Source organism: Mobula birostris, chromosome 19 (assembly GCF_030028105.1).
Source record: "Mobula birostris isolate sMobBir1 chromosome 19, sMobBir1.hap1, whole genome shotgun sequence".
Taxonomy (NCBI): domain Eukaryota; kingdom Metazoa; phylum Chordata; class Chondrichthyes; order Myliobatiformes; family Myliobatidae; genus Mobula; species Mobula birostris.
The window spans coordinates 32,870,345-32,883,693 of record NC_092388.1 but is presented as its reverse complement, the minus strand read 5'-3'; the positions used below and the strand labels follow the sequence as shown (position 1 = coordinate 32,883,693).

General features: G+C 36.6%; 1 protein-coding gene across 5 annotated transcripts in view; it reads left to right on the top strand.

Moving 5' to 3' along the window:
• The window catches only part of wrnip1 (WRN helicase interacting protein 1), a 70,645-nt gene that overhangs the window by 49,756 nt on the left and 7,540 nt on the right, over positions 1–13,349 (top strand). For 2 of the 5 annotated variants that reach the window (XM_072283393.1, XM_072283394.1), the window contains exons 6-7: positions 7,136–7,215; positions 12,083–12,315. In XM_072283393.1, coding sequence (XP_072139494.1) covers positions 7,136–7,215; positions 12,083–12,315 — 313 coding nt within the window. Of the gene's footprint in view, positions 1–7,135; positions 7,216–7,523; positions 12,316–13,349 lie in introns of those variants that run through there. The other 3 variants (XR_011889735.1, XM_072283395.1, XM_072283397.1) reach the window with 3 other exon arrangements.

Sequence of the window (13,349 nt, the reverse complement as noted above, 5' to 3'; positions counted from 1 at the left end):
CTCCGCTCCTCTCATCATATAATTTAAATTTAGAAAAAAGTTTCGGAAAGGTCAGATTACATCATATGAAAATGTTGCATAAAAGGTTTCCAAGTTTCTTCAAATTTAACCAAAGGGTCAAAAATATCACTTCTAATTTTTTCTAAATTTAAACTTAATATGGTTTGAGAAAACCATTGGAATGTAGTTGGAGGATTAGTTTCCTTCCAGTTCAACAAAATAGATCTTCTCGCCATTAAATTAACAAAAGCTATCATTCGACGGGCTGAAGAAGACAAAGATCTATGTTCTACCATTGGCAATCCAAAGATTGCCGTAATAGGATGGGGTTTTAAATCGAAACATAGAACTGTTGCAATAATATCAAAAATGTCTTTCCAATATTTTTCCAAAAGAGGACAGGACCAAAACATATGAGTTAAAGAAGGCACTTCAGAGTGACATCTATCACAAGTAGGGTTTATATGGGAATAAAAACGAGCTAGTTTATCTTTGGACATATGAGCTCTGTGTACTACTTTAAATTGTATTAAAGTATGTTTAGCACATATAGAAGAAGAAGTACTAACTAATTGAAAAATTTTATCCCATTTCTCTGTAGGTAGGGAAAGTTGAAGTTCCCTTTTCCATTCATTTTTAATTTTGTCAGATATATCTGGCTGTAATTTCATAATCATATCATAAATTATTGCTATTAATCCTTTCTGCAAAGGATTAAAGCCTAAAATTTTATCAAGAGTGCCAGAAGGATTGGAAGTCGGAAAGGTAGGCAACGTAATATTTAAAAATTTTCTTATTTGTAAGTATCTAAAAAAAAATGGGATCTAGGCAAATCAAATTTCTCAGATAACTGCTCAAAAGACATAAAGCAGTTATCCAAAAATAAATCGCGAAAACATATTATGCCTTTCGTTTTCCATATCAAAAAGGCTTGGTCCATTACCGAAGGTTGGAAAACAAAATTAGATATAATAGGACTTGATAACATAAATTCATTCAGGCCAAAAAATTTACGAAATTGAAACCATATTCACAATGTATGTTTAACTATGGGGTTGAAAATTTGTTTATTCAATTTAGATAGTGCAAAAGGCAATGAAGTTTCTAAAATGGAGGCTAAAGAAAACCCTTGTACAGAATAGCCTTCAAGGTTTACCCAATGTGGGCTTGGAGTTAGATTCCAATCTTGTGTCCAAAATATTAAGTATCGGATATTAATTGCCCAGTAATAAAATCTTAGGACAGGCAATGCCAAACCACCTTCTTTCTTAGATTTCTGTATGTTTTACTTAATCTGGGATTTCTATTTTGCCATATATAAGAAGAAATTTTAGAGTCAATAATATCAAAAAAAGATCTAGGAATAAAAATCGGTATCGCTTGAAATTAATATAAAAATTTGGGTAAAATAATCATTTTAAAAGCATTAATACGGCCAATCAATGATAGAGACAAAGAGGACTATTTAGTAATCAGCTGTTTAACCTGATTAATTAATGGTAAAAGGTTGAAATTGAATAGATCCTTATGTCTCTTAGTAATTTTAACTCCCAAATAAGTAAAATAATCAGTAATCAATCTAAATGGAGAATTTCTATAAATAGGAACCTGCATATTTAGTGGAAAGAGTTCACTCTTACTTAGGTTCAGTTTATAACCAGAAAAGCTACTAAACTGAGCAAGCAAAGTTAATACTGCCAGAATAGATTTTCCTGGGTTAGAAATATATAATAGTAGATCATCTGCATATAGTGATAATTTATGAGTCTCATTTCCACCAGTAATACCAAATATATTAGGGGAGTCACGAATGGCAGTAGCTAGTGGATCCAAAGCAATATCGAATAGTAATGGACTAAGAGGGCAACCCTGCCTAGTACCACGGAATAAATGAAAGAAAGGGGATCTTTGGTTGTTAGTAAATACCGAGGCCAAAGGGGTAAAATATATCAGTTTAATCCAGGAAATGAATATCAGACTAAAATTAAATTTCTCAAGGGTATTAAATAAATATACCAATTCAACTCTATCAAAAGCTTTTTCAGCATCCAATGAGACGATACATTCTGGAATTTTGGGTGAAGGCATATAAATGATTTTCATTAATCTCCTAATATTAAAAAAAGAGTAGCGATTTTAATAAATCCAGTTTGATCAGCAGAAATAATTTGGGGTAATACATTCTCCAATCTCGTTGGCAATATTTTAGAATCGACATTCAGCAGAGATATAGGCCTATAAGATGCACATTCAGTAGGATCCTTAGCTTTTTGAAGAATTGGGGAAATAGAAGCGCGTTAGAAAGATTGTGGTAATTTACCTATTGAAACTGCATCCCTAAAAACACTACATAGCCAAGCAGTTAGTGTAGTTGAGAAAAATTTTAAAAATTCTACTGTAAATTCATCTGCACCAGGTGCTTTACCTGAATTCATTGAAAAAATAGCATTCTTTATTTCCTCTACAGTAATAGGTACATCTAGTTTTGAATGTTCATTAGATAATTTTGGAATATTCAATTTCTTAAAAAATTCATACATTATAGTGGAGTCATCAGGAAATTCTGATTGATAGAGAGAGGTATAAAATTCTTGAAAGGATTTATTAATCTCGTCATGGTCAACTGTCAAAGTGCCATCTTGTTTACGAATTTTAAGAATCTGTCGTTTAACCGAGGCCGATTTCAATTGATTAGCTAAATGTTTCCCAGTTTTATCACCATGTATATAAAATTGACTCTTAGTTTTGATTAATTGACTTTCAATTGAAGATGATAATAAAAGGTTATGTTCCATTTGAAGTTCAACTCTCTGTTTATAAAGTTCTTGATTAGGAGCTATAGAATGTTTCTTATCAACTTCTTTAATCTTGTCAACCAGTTTAAGTATTTCCTTATTAGTTCACTTTTTTAGTCCAGCGGTGTATGAAATAATTTGTCCACGAATATATGCTTTAAAAGTATCCCAGAGGATCCCAATGGAAATATCATCCATGGAATTCGTTGTAAAGAAAAACTTAATCTGTTCATCAATAAACCTAACAAAATCTGAATCTTGAAGCAAAGAGATATTAAATCTCCATTGTCTAGAATTCGTAGATATATCCCTTAAGTTGATAAATAATTTCAACGGTGCATGGTCAGAAACAGCAATAGAATCATATTCACAACTCGTAACAAAAGGAATTAATCAAGAGTCAATAAGAAAGTAGTCATTTCTTGAATAATGCTGATGTACATGTGGAAAAAAAAGAGAACTCTTTGTCATTCGGATGCAAGAATCTCCAAATTTCTGAGATTCCAGAGTCAACCATAATAGAGTTAATAAGGGTAGCCGATTTATTCGGAAGTGCTTGATTAAACTTGGATCTACCTATCAAAGGGTTTAAACAACAATTAAAATCACCACCCATAATCAGCATATAGTCATTTAAATTGGGAGGAGATGTGAGGAGATTCTTGAGAAAATCAGGACAGTCAACATTTGGGGCATAAACATCGAGCATAGCAACTTTTTTGTTAAATAGCAAGCCAGTAATCAATAAAAATCTGCCATTAGAATTTGAAATCGTCTCATAGTGCGTAAATGAAATTGACGAATCTATAAATATAGAAACACCTTTTACTTTAGCTTGTGAATTCGTATGATACTGCTGGCCCTTCCAGAATCTAAAGAAACATTGATTATCCTCTTTCCAGACATGAGTTTCTTGTACAAAAATAATATGAGCATTCATCCTGTGGAATACTTAAAAAATTTTCTTTCATTTAACCGGGTGGTTTAAACCATTTGTATTTCAAGAAACTAAATTAATGGTCTTATCCATCATAATGAGCTTAAGTATAAAGAATGTAAAGGGTTAACCAGAGTAGAGACTCATGACCCTGGAAGAGGAAAAAAGGTCCAAAGAGGAACCGGAAGTTACGACATTTCAGACATTTTAGTAGTTTCTGGTCAGCCCTTTTAAAAAGAAAAAAATGAAAAAGGAATAAAAAGAAAAATACCACCCACCTCCCACAAAACCCCAGAAAAAAGCCAGACAGTGGACAATGCTAAATCTAAGACTAAACCTACCCCCATCTTTCCGGAGGGCGACCCAACAGAAATATGTTTATCAAGAAAAACACCACCCTTATGGAAAAAAGTAAAAACTAACTATAACAAGGAAAAAAAAACCTAAAGTGATTAAAAGCATTAAAAAGTTCCTTGCTACTCATATTTCAAAGAACGTCAAACATTAAATCATATTACTATATTAATTTTTCAAATATAAATGATCGGAAATGACGTAAGAAACAGCAAGGATTCTGGGGAAAAGAAAAAAACAATCCTCCATTTTAAAATATAATACTTTAGTAACATTTGGAAAAGAAAACAATCATTAAACTTATAACTAAATAACTACCCAAAGGTATTAAGGGTAAGATATACAGGATCACTAACAGAAAAGCCTAATATCGTTTAACTGTATAAAACGAACCTACACTGCCAGATCGAGAAAACAAAACCTCGAACTAAACAATCAGAGACAAGAGAAAAAAAACCAAATGATACATTGATTAATCCTCCGTAAAGGGAGGCAGATCATCGAGAAAACTTTGGACTTCCATCGGATTTTTAAACAGACTGCGTGAGTTATCTGGCATAACCACACTCAGACGGGCTGGAAACAATAGCGCTATTTTATAGCCCTGACGATAAAGTTCTGCCATCTGAGGTTTAAAACCCATCCGTTTTTTCAGTACGACTTGGCTGTAGTCTTCAACAATTCTGAACTTGAAATCTTGAAATTCGATCATACCTTTCTTCCGAGCCACTCGGATAACTCATTCCTCCTCGTGGACATAATGAAACCGAATAATGATCGGTCTCGGTTTAGCCGATTTCTCCGGATTAAAACGGAATGAACGTTGAGCACGATCTGATATCGGTGGTTCTTCCAACATATCAGAGCCGAACACATCCATTAGCAATTTAGAAAAATAGTTAGTAGGATCTCCCTTCTCCACATCCTCAGGGAAACCAATTAAGCGCAAATTCTGTCGTCGGGAACAATTTTCAAGATCGATAGTCTTAGCTTGATAGCGTTCCAATTGCTGAGTTACCGAAGTTAAACTTTTCTCGAGCGCTTCAATTCTTTTTTCTCTTTTACGGCCATCTTCATCTAATTCCGAAATTCTGACTTGATGTTGGTCGATTTCACGTCTGAATGTTCTTGATTCTTCTTTCCTCAAATTCAACACTTCTTCAATTGCGGTGAGTCTTCGATTAACTGTATCTTCTAAAAGTTTCTTCATTTGTTCCATAGTTACCGGAGCATCCTTCGAAGTTCCAGGATCACCATTTTTTTTGTCCGTTCCCGGCGGAACCTTTCCCTTCTTTGGCTTCTCGTGCTCTGGTATTCATTTTCAATAAGTAAAAGTCGTAGTTCAATAATATAGATCGTTTAGTGTAGGTATAGGTAAGGTAAGTAAGAGTGGTTACATGTAAAAATGTAAAGGGTATGGAGCAACGCCCAAAAGCAGCTCACTCCATGAGTCCCCTGCCGGAAAGTCCCTATTGTAGAAACTAATAAAAAAAAATTTAAAGGTTATGGGGTGAAGGCAGGAGAATGGGTTGAGAGGAAAAATAACCCACTATGATCGATTGACAGAGCAAAGTTGGTGGGCTGAATGACCTAATTATGCTCGGAAGTCGTGTGGATCAGCTGTAGGACTAAAATAATCATAAGCTTTAGTGCTTCTTTTTGTGAAGTTCAGTGCTTTATTGTGTTAAATTGAAATATTTCAAAATTTAGGAATATCATGTAAATTTTAAGCTATCCTATAATACCTCTTTAATTATATAAAATGATCTGTGTCTTACAAAGATCTTTAAGGACAATTTACGACATACAGGAACGAGACTGAAGATTAAATTGTTCCCTTCCATCGATTGTATTAACATTTCTTGTTAAAATAATATTTTCTTAATTATTATAGCTATATTTCTTAGCAAATTGATTACTTGCCATAAAATTGTTGTAGGTCCTTTTAAAACGCATGCTAGTTTAAAGTGAGATCTCTTTATACCTGGAGATGTTGTATAAACATGACAAGCAGGTGCTGGAGTTAAATCCCTGTGGTGTATGTCTTCACAGTTGAACTGACAGACTTACTTGCATGTGAACAGTTTTGTGCAAAATTGCATGTGGTTGTTTTTCCAGGAAGATTTATCCCATTATGCTTTAATAGGAATACAATTAGATGAATTGTATTCCTGTTGAATCTATAATTTTAAAAATTCAATTAAAATAATATAACATTTCTCTTCTGATAGGTTATTGAGATACTTTGTTCCTTATATACACAATTTCCACTTAACAGTCGGGTTAATTTCTAACTGAGAGTAGCGGAGGAACATTCAAACAAACTGCTGTGCCTAACATTTGGTTTGGATCCTAGTTCTGACAAAAGTATAAGCATTTAGTGCGACTATGTGGTTGACTCAAAGCACCTAGTATTTGAAAATAATTCTGCCAAATCCATTTCATGACATCTCAGAAAGTAATATTAAAAACAATAATGAATTAATTTCACCCTTTCTTGTGCAAAGAGATTCTGTTGCAATTATTTTTGTATGAATTCATGGTACAGTATTCCAGTTCAGGATTTCTCTCCCAAGTGCTTTTTATTTCCATCTTGGAAAAAACCAGGACAAACTATACCTAACAAAAAATGAACTGAAGAATGAGTTGTACATGGAGCAGCTTACCAGGTTAGGATCTAGAAATAGTTATGCGGGAGAGCGCACTTTCATAGAGCACATTCATCTGTGTATTTGCATCAAGGTGCTTTTGGCTCCTGTTATACTGGCAGTTTCTTGTTCCTTCCTTCTGACTTCTTGATCATTTTATTTTCACCATTGACCTCTATTCAGGTAAAGATTTTGTTGTCTAGCTCTAACATTGTTTATATTCCAAAATTTTAACAGACTATTAGTATTTCAGTAACACTTTCAGACTCGGAAATTGTACTTACTTCATATTCTGCACTTTAACAGTATAATTATATCTGTTTCAAATAAATATTTGATGTTTTTACAGTGACTGAGAAATGCTATATTAAATTCAGCTGTCACTTTATGATCTTTTATAGGACTTGCGGATCCTTTGGCTCTGACCCAGGCAGTATCTGCTTACCAAGGGTGTCATTTTATAGGGATGCCTGAATGTGAGGTATTTTAATATTTTAATCCTGTCTCTGTACTTGTATCAGGAACACAATTATCTTGTATTTTCTAAATTCTTTGTTGGGCAGTATACTCTATAAGGCCCTCAGCTAGATTCAGCCATTCTATACAAAATCGGCATCAAAACGTTTAACGTATTTAAACCCTCAAGAATGCTGTTACTTAGTTTGTGGAAATGTATTTATTTAGGCATGATCTCTATTTACTTTAGGACATCCTATTACAGTAGTTTACAGAATATCAGAAGTTGATGTTTGTACACAGCTTAATTTATATTTTAATTTTATTTTAAAGGTCTGCATTTTAAGGGTGTTACCCATGAGATTATGAGATTATTTCATATATCAAGACTTCAGTTTCTAACTATACTCTTATAAATTAAAATCAAATGACATAGGCTTTGCTTCCAGATGAGCTCAACAGCCTCTATGCTCACTTCAACTGTCGAAACATAGCGGAACCATTTTGAACTCGCACACCCCCTATAATCCTGTGATTTCAGTCTCTGAGGCTGTCGTGCGAGCATCCTTTGGGATGGTGACCAGTGGGAAGCATCCAGCTCAGATGGGATGCCTGGCCAAGTACTAAAGACCTGGGCTGACCAAATGGCTGCAGTGTTCACTGAGAACTTTAACCTCTTGCTTCAACAATCTGAGGTACCCACCTGCTTCGTTTGTACTGATGCCTAAGAAAAAGGTGGTAACCTGCCTTAAAGTCTATCCTCCAGTAACACTTGCATCTCAGTGATGAAATGTTTCGAGAGGTTGGTGATGAAACATATCAACGCCTATCTGCGAAGCGCCTTGTATCTGCTCCAATTTGCCTACCGACACAACAGGTCCACTGCAGGTGCTAGCTCATTGGCACTTCACTCAACTCTGAAATATCTGGATAGCAATTATGCGTACATCAGGATTCTCATTATCGACTACAGCTCAGCATTCAATACTATTATCCCCTCAAAACTAATCATAAGCTTCAAGACCTTGTGCAATTGGATCTTCGATTTCCTCACTTGTACAACACCGATCCCTTTGGATTGTCAACAATATCTCATCCACTATCTCCATCAGCGCAGATGCACCACAAGACCCTGCCAATAACTTTCCTTTAATACTATGGGCTCTTAACTTGGTTAGCATCCTTATGTGTGGCACCTTGTCAAGGGCCTTCTGAAAGTCCAAATATGCAACATCTACTGCATCCCCTTTATCTATCCTACTTGTAATCTCCTCAAAGAATTCCAACAGGCTCATTGGGCAAGATTTTCCCTTGAAACCATGCTGATTTTGTCCTATCTTGTCCTGTGTGACCAAGTACTCCATAACCTCATCCTTAACAGTTGACTCCAACATCTTCCTAGGCTAACTGGTCTATAATTTCTTTTCTGCTACCTCCCTCCTTTCTTAAAGAGTGGAGTGACATTTGCAATTTTTCAGTCCTCCAGAACCATGCCAGAGTCCAGTGATTCTTCAAAGATCATTATAAATGCCTCCACAATCTCTATCTCTAACTCTTTCAGAACCCTTCGGTGCAATTCATCTGGTCTAAGTGCCTAATGAACCTTTAAGTCTTTCAACTTTTTGAACATTTTCTTCCTTGTAATACTAACTGCACTCACTTCTCTTCCCTCACACCCTTCATCACCTGGCACACTGCTAGTGTTTTCTACAGTGAAGACTGATGCAAAATACTCATTTAGTTGATCTGCTATTTCCTTATCCCCTGTTATTATTTCTCCGGCCTCATTTTCTAGCAGTCCTATATCTATTCTCATCTCTTTTATTTTTATATACTTGGAAAAGCTCTTTCTAGTCCCCTTGATATGGTTTGCCAGCTTGCTTTCCTAGATCATCTTTTCCCTTCTATTGATTCTTTTAGTTGCTTTCTGTAGGTTTTTAAAAGCTTCCCAACCCTCTACTTTCCTGCTAATTTTTGCTTTGTTGTATGCCCTCTCTTTTGCTTTTACAGGAGCTTTGACTTCCCTTGTCTGCCACGATTGTACTATTTTGCCATTTGAGTATTTCATTGTTTTTGGAATACATCTATCCTGCAGCTTTCTCACTTTTCCCAGAAATTCAAGCCATTGTGGCTCTGCTGTCATCCCTGCCAGCATTTCCTTCCATTTTACTTTGGCCAACTCCTCTCTCATACCACTGTAATTTATTTCATTTACTCCAGTGAAATACTGTTACATCAGACTTTACTTTCTCCCTGTCAAATTTCAAGTTAAACACAATCATATTGTGATCACTCACTCCTAAGGGTTCCTTTACCTTAAGCTCTCTGTAATTGCCTCTGGTTCATTACATAACACCCAGTCTAGTATAGCTGATCTCCTTGTAGGCTCAACAGCAAATTGCTCTTAAAATGTCATCTCATAGGCATTCAACAAATTCACTCTTTTAAGATCCATTACCAACCTGATTTTCCCAATCTATCTGCATGTTAAAATCTCCCATGACTATTATAACATTGCCTTTTTCTATTTCCCTTTGTAATCTGCAGTCCACATCCCAGCTACTGTTTTGGGGGCCTGTATGTAACTGCATTCAGGGACCTTTTACCCTTGTAGTTTCTTAACTCAACCCACAGGGATTCAACATCTTCCGATCCCATGTCACATGTTTCTAGTGATTTGATGCCATTCTTTACCAGCAGAGCCACACCGCCCCTTCTGCCTACCTTTCTATACCGCTGATACAATGTGTAACCTTGGACATTCAGCTCCCAAGTACAACTTCAGCCATGATTCAGTGATGGTCACGACATCATACCCGACAATCTGTGAAAGTGCAACAACATCATCCACCTTATTTCTTATACACCATGCATTGAGATCTAACACTTTGAATGTTGTATTTGCTACCCTTTCTGATTCTGCATCCCTCATGTACTTATTCTCACCCTGCTGGCTGCAACTTTGTCCTGTCATCTGTCTGCCCTTCCTGACAGTCTGACTGCACACTATCTTTGCTCTTTTTTTTAACCATCCGTCCTATCCTCAGTCCCTTCATTCCAGTTCCCACTGCCCTGCCAAATTAGTTTAAACCTTCCCCAACAGCTCTAATAAACCTGCCTGCAAGAATATTGGCCCCCCTCTGGTTCAGCCCGTCCCTGTCCCTTTTGTACAGGTCATACCTCCCCCCAGAAGGGGTCCCAATGATCCTGCTCTGCTCCCTGAACCAGTTTCTCAGCCACGCATTTATCTGCTAAATCATCCTGTTTCTATCCTCACTGGCATGTAGCACAGGTAGCAATCCAGAAATTACTACCTTGGAGGTCCTGCTTCTCAGCTTTCTGTCTAGCTCTCTTACTCTCTCTTAAGGACCTCTTTGCTTTTCCTTCCTATGTCATTGGTACCAATATGTACCAAGACATCTGGCTGTTCTTCCTCCTCCTCCAAAATGCTGTGGATGCAATCTGAGACGTCCCTGGCCCTGGTACCTGGAAGGCAATGTACTGTACAGGTATCCCGTTCATGTCCGCAAAATCTGTCTGTTACACTGACTATTGAGTTCCCTGTCACTACCACTCCCCTGTTCTCCCTCTTTCCCTTCTGCACCATGGACACATGATCAGTGCCAGTAACCTAGTCTCAGTGGCATTCCCCTGGGAGGTCATCCCCCACAATAGTATCCAAAGTGCCACACTAATTAGTGATGGGAGTAGCCACAGGGGTGCTCTGCGCAACTGCCGAGTCACCTTCCTGTTCCTTTTCCTGGTAGTCACCCAACTACCCGCCGCCTGCAACTTTGGGCTGACTGCTTCTCTGTAACTCCAATTGATGATCTCCTCACTCTCCCGTATAAGCCGAAGGTCATCCAGCTGCTGTTCCAGATTCCTAACACGGTCTTCAAGGAGCTGCAGCTGGATGCACTGCAGGCAGATATAGTTCCTTGGGGATCTCTGGGTCTCCCAGGACTCCCAACATCTGGCATGAAGAACACTCAACGGCCATTTCAGCTACAGTAAGTATCCCTGACACCGTAAGAAAAAAGGGAAAATGAACAGAAACTTTCCTGGATAGCTTACCCAGAGCCAACGTCTGACAATCCCACTCTCACCAGTGGCCCACTCCCAACAATGTTCGTACCGCTTGTCCATACGTACTTTTATTTACTCCTCTCAGCACTGCTTCCACCGCTGATTGGGCTGCCAGACTGACACCAAACACCCACGAATCTCTCGTTTTTAAACAATCTGAGTGATACATTGAAGTATCAGTCTTGTGTGTGGTGTAATCTTTTATCGTCAACAACAGAACTAAACCAATCAACAAGCCAGAGTTGCCTGATTGGCACCACTAATAAAATAGAAAGTTGCACCATTTGTGTTTGGGTCTCTGGCAGAAGATTTGAAAGCGTCTTCAGGCTGTAAGGTGACGATGATTCCTCCGATGTATAACTTCCAGACTCTTTGAGCCCAACTTGATCATTAACATTACAGAGGAACAGGATGAATGAAAGAATTACCGGTGAAGGAAACCTAAAGGTAGATTAAGGAAAGGAATTTGAATCATAACTATTAAATGACAAGGCTTGGAATAATTAAATTACTTGGATGTGATGATTTCCCAGGACATTAAAAGAAGTAAATGATAGAATTGCAGAATCATTGGTTGTAATCTTCTTGAGCTCTTTTGTGTTCAATAGGTCTTATTGCTTAAAGTACTTAAACTAACATCAAAGATTTGGATATGACAAGTATTTCTTCACAGTAAATCTCAGGGCACCACATGACTGGTTCTCCTATTTTAGTATAACATTGTTTTGGGAGGCATAATTTAATTAGTAAGGATATGATTGGTTACATTTAAGATTCAGTAATGAGCATTTCTTTTAATCTTCCAGGTTATTTTGGCACAATGTGTAGCATACCTAGCTAGAGCACCAAAGTCTGTTGAGATTTACAGGGCATATGAAGCTATTAAGGAATCTGTGAGGAATCACAAGGGACCCTTGCCTTCTGTTCCACTGCATCTACGGAATGCCCCTACAAAACTCATGAAGGATCTTGGCTATGGGAAGGGTTATAAATACCCTCCAGACAATAAAATGGAGGATGGACCCTGTACAACAAAAGAGTAGGTGCTTTGTCATCGTACTTTCATTTTACCAGATCTAGTAAAGACAGTTGCATTTGTTTTTGTCTACCTAATGTTAACAAAATAAGGTACTGACCAACAAGAAAAAAAGGAATATATCCAATGAACCATGTTTCATGAGTTGTCAATACCTACTGTCAATTTCGTGCATAGAGCAAGATCTTTATTGTAATACTTAAGAGACAAGACAGTCTGTGTAGGTCTGAAAGTCAACATGGATTCTCCTAGTCTGTTCTATGCCACTTTTCTGAATGTCCTTTTAGGTATTAGAATTCCTTCCCAATTTGTTGTTCTCTCAGGGAATGATGAACATTTTAATGGATTCATGAAGGCAGATATATAACTAAATTTATAGTTAATTAAATTGCACTACACTACCACAAGTTTTATCTAAAATTTTGGCAGCAATTTAAAAAGAAAAAAGAAGCCCTTCAGAATAGGAATGGTTTTGTATCATACAGTTATTACAAGCCATGTTCTTGAAGTGAACAGGACCCCATAATAAGAAAAAGTAAGTTAAATACAGGGAGGAAAATAGCTCACTAAATTAGTCTGTATTAATAATTCATTTGCCAATGAATTGAATTCAGACTGCATTTCTGTGTTACTGAAATGTTGCACAGGTGCTCATAGAAGATATTTAACCACTAATTTTGTGATCTTTCTGATTAAGAGAGTCCAGACTGGTTAATGTTTGAAATGGAATTTATTTTTAGTTTAGCTTGGGTTGCCATTGACCTGTATGCTGAATGTTCATATCTAGCCATCCTTGGTGTTTCATTCTTAAAACCAAAATCGCTTTACTTTCCCAGGAACTTGATTTTAAAAAAATATTAGATCATGCTGGTTGAGATGAGTTAAACTATTTCCAACTTCTCGGCTATATTATTACAGTTAATTGGCTGAGAATACAATGTGAGAAAAAATATCATTACTGTTCTGTTCAAAATTGAATATTTTATTCTTCAGCATAAAAAAGAACAAAATTTATTTGCCATCTTTCTGTTTGTAAA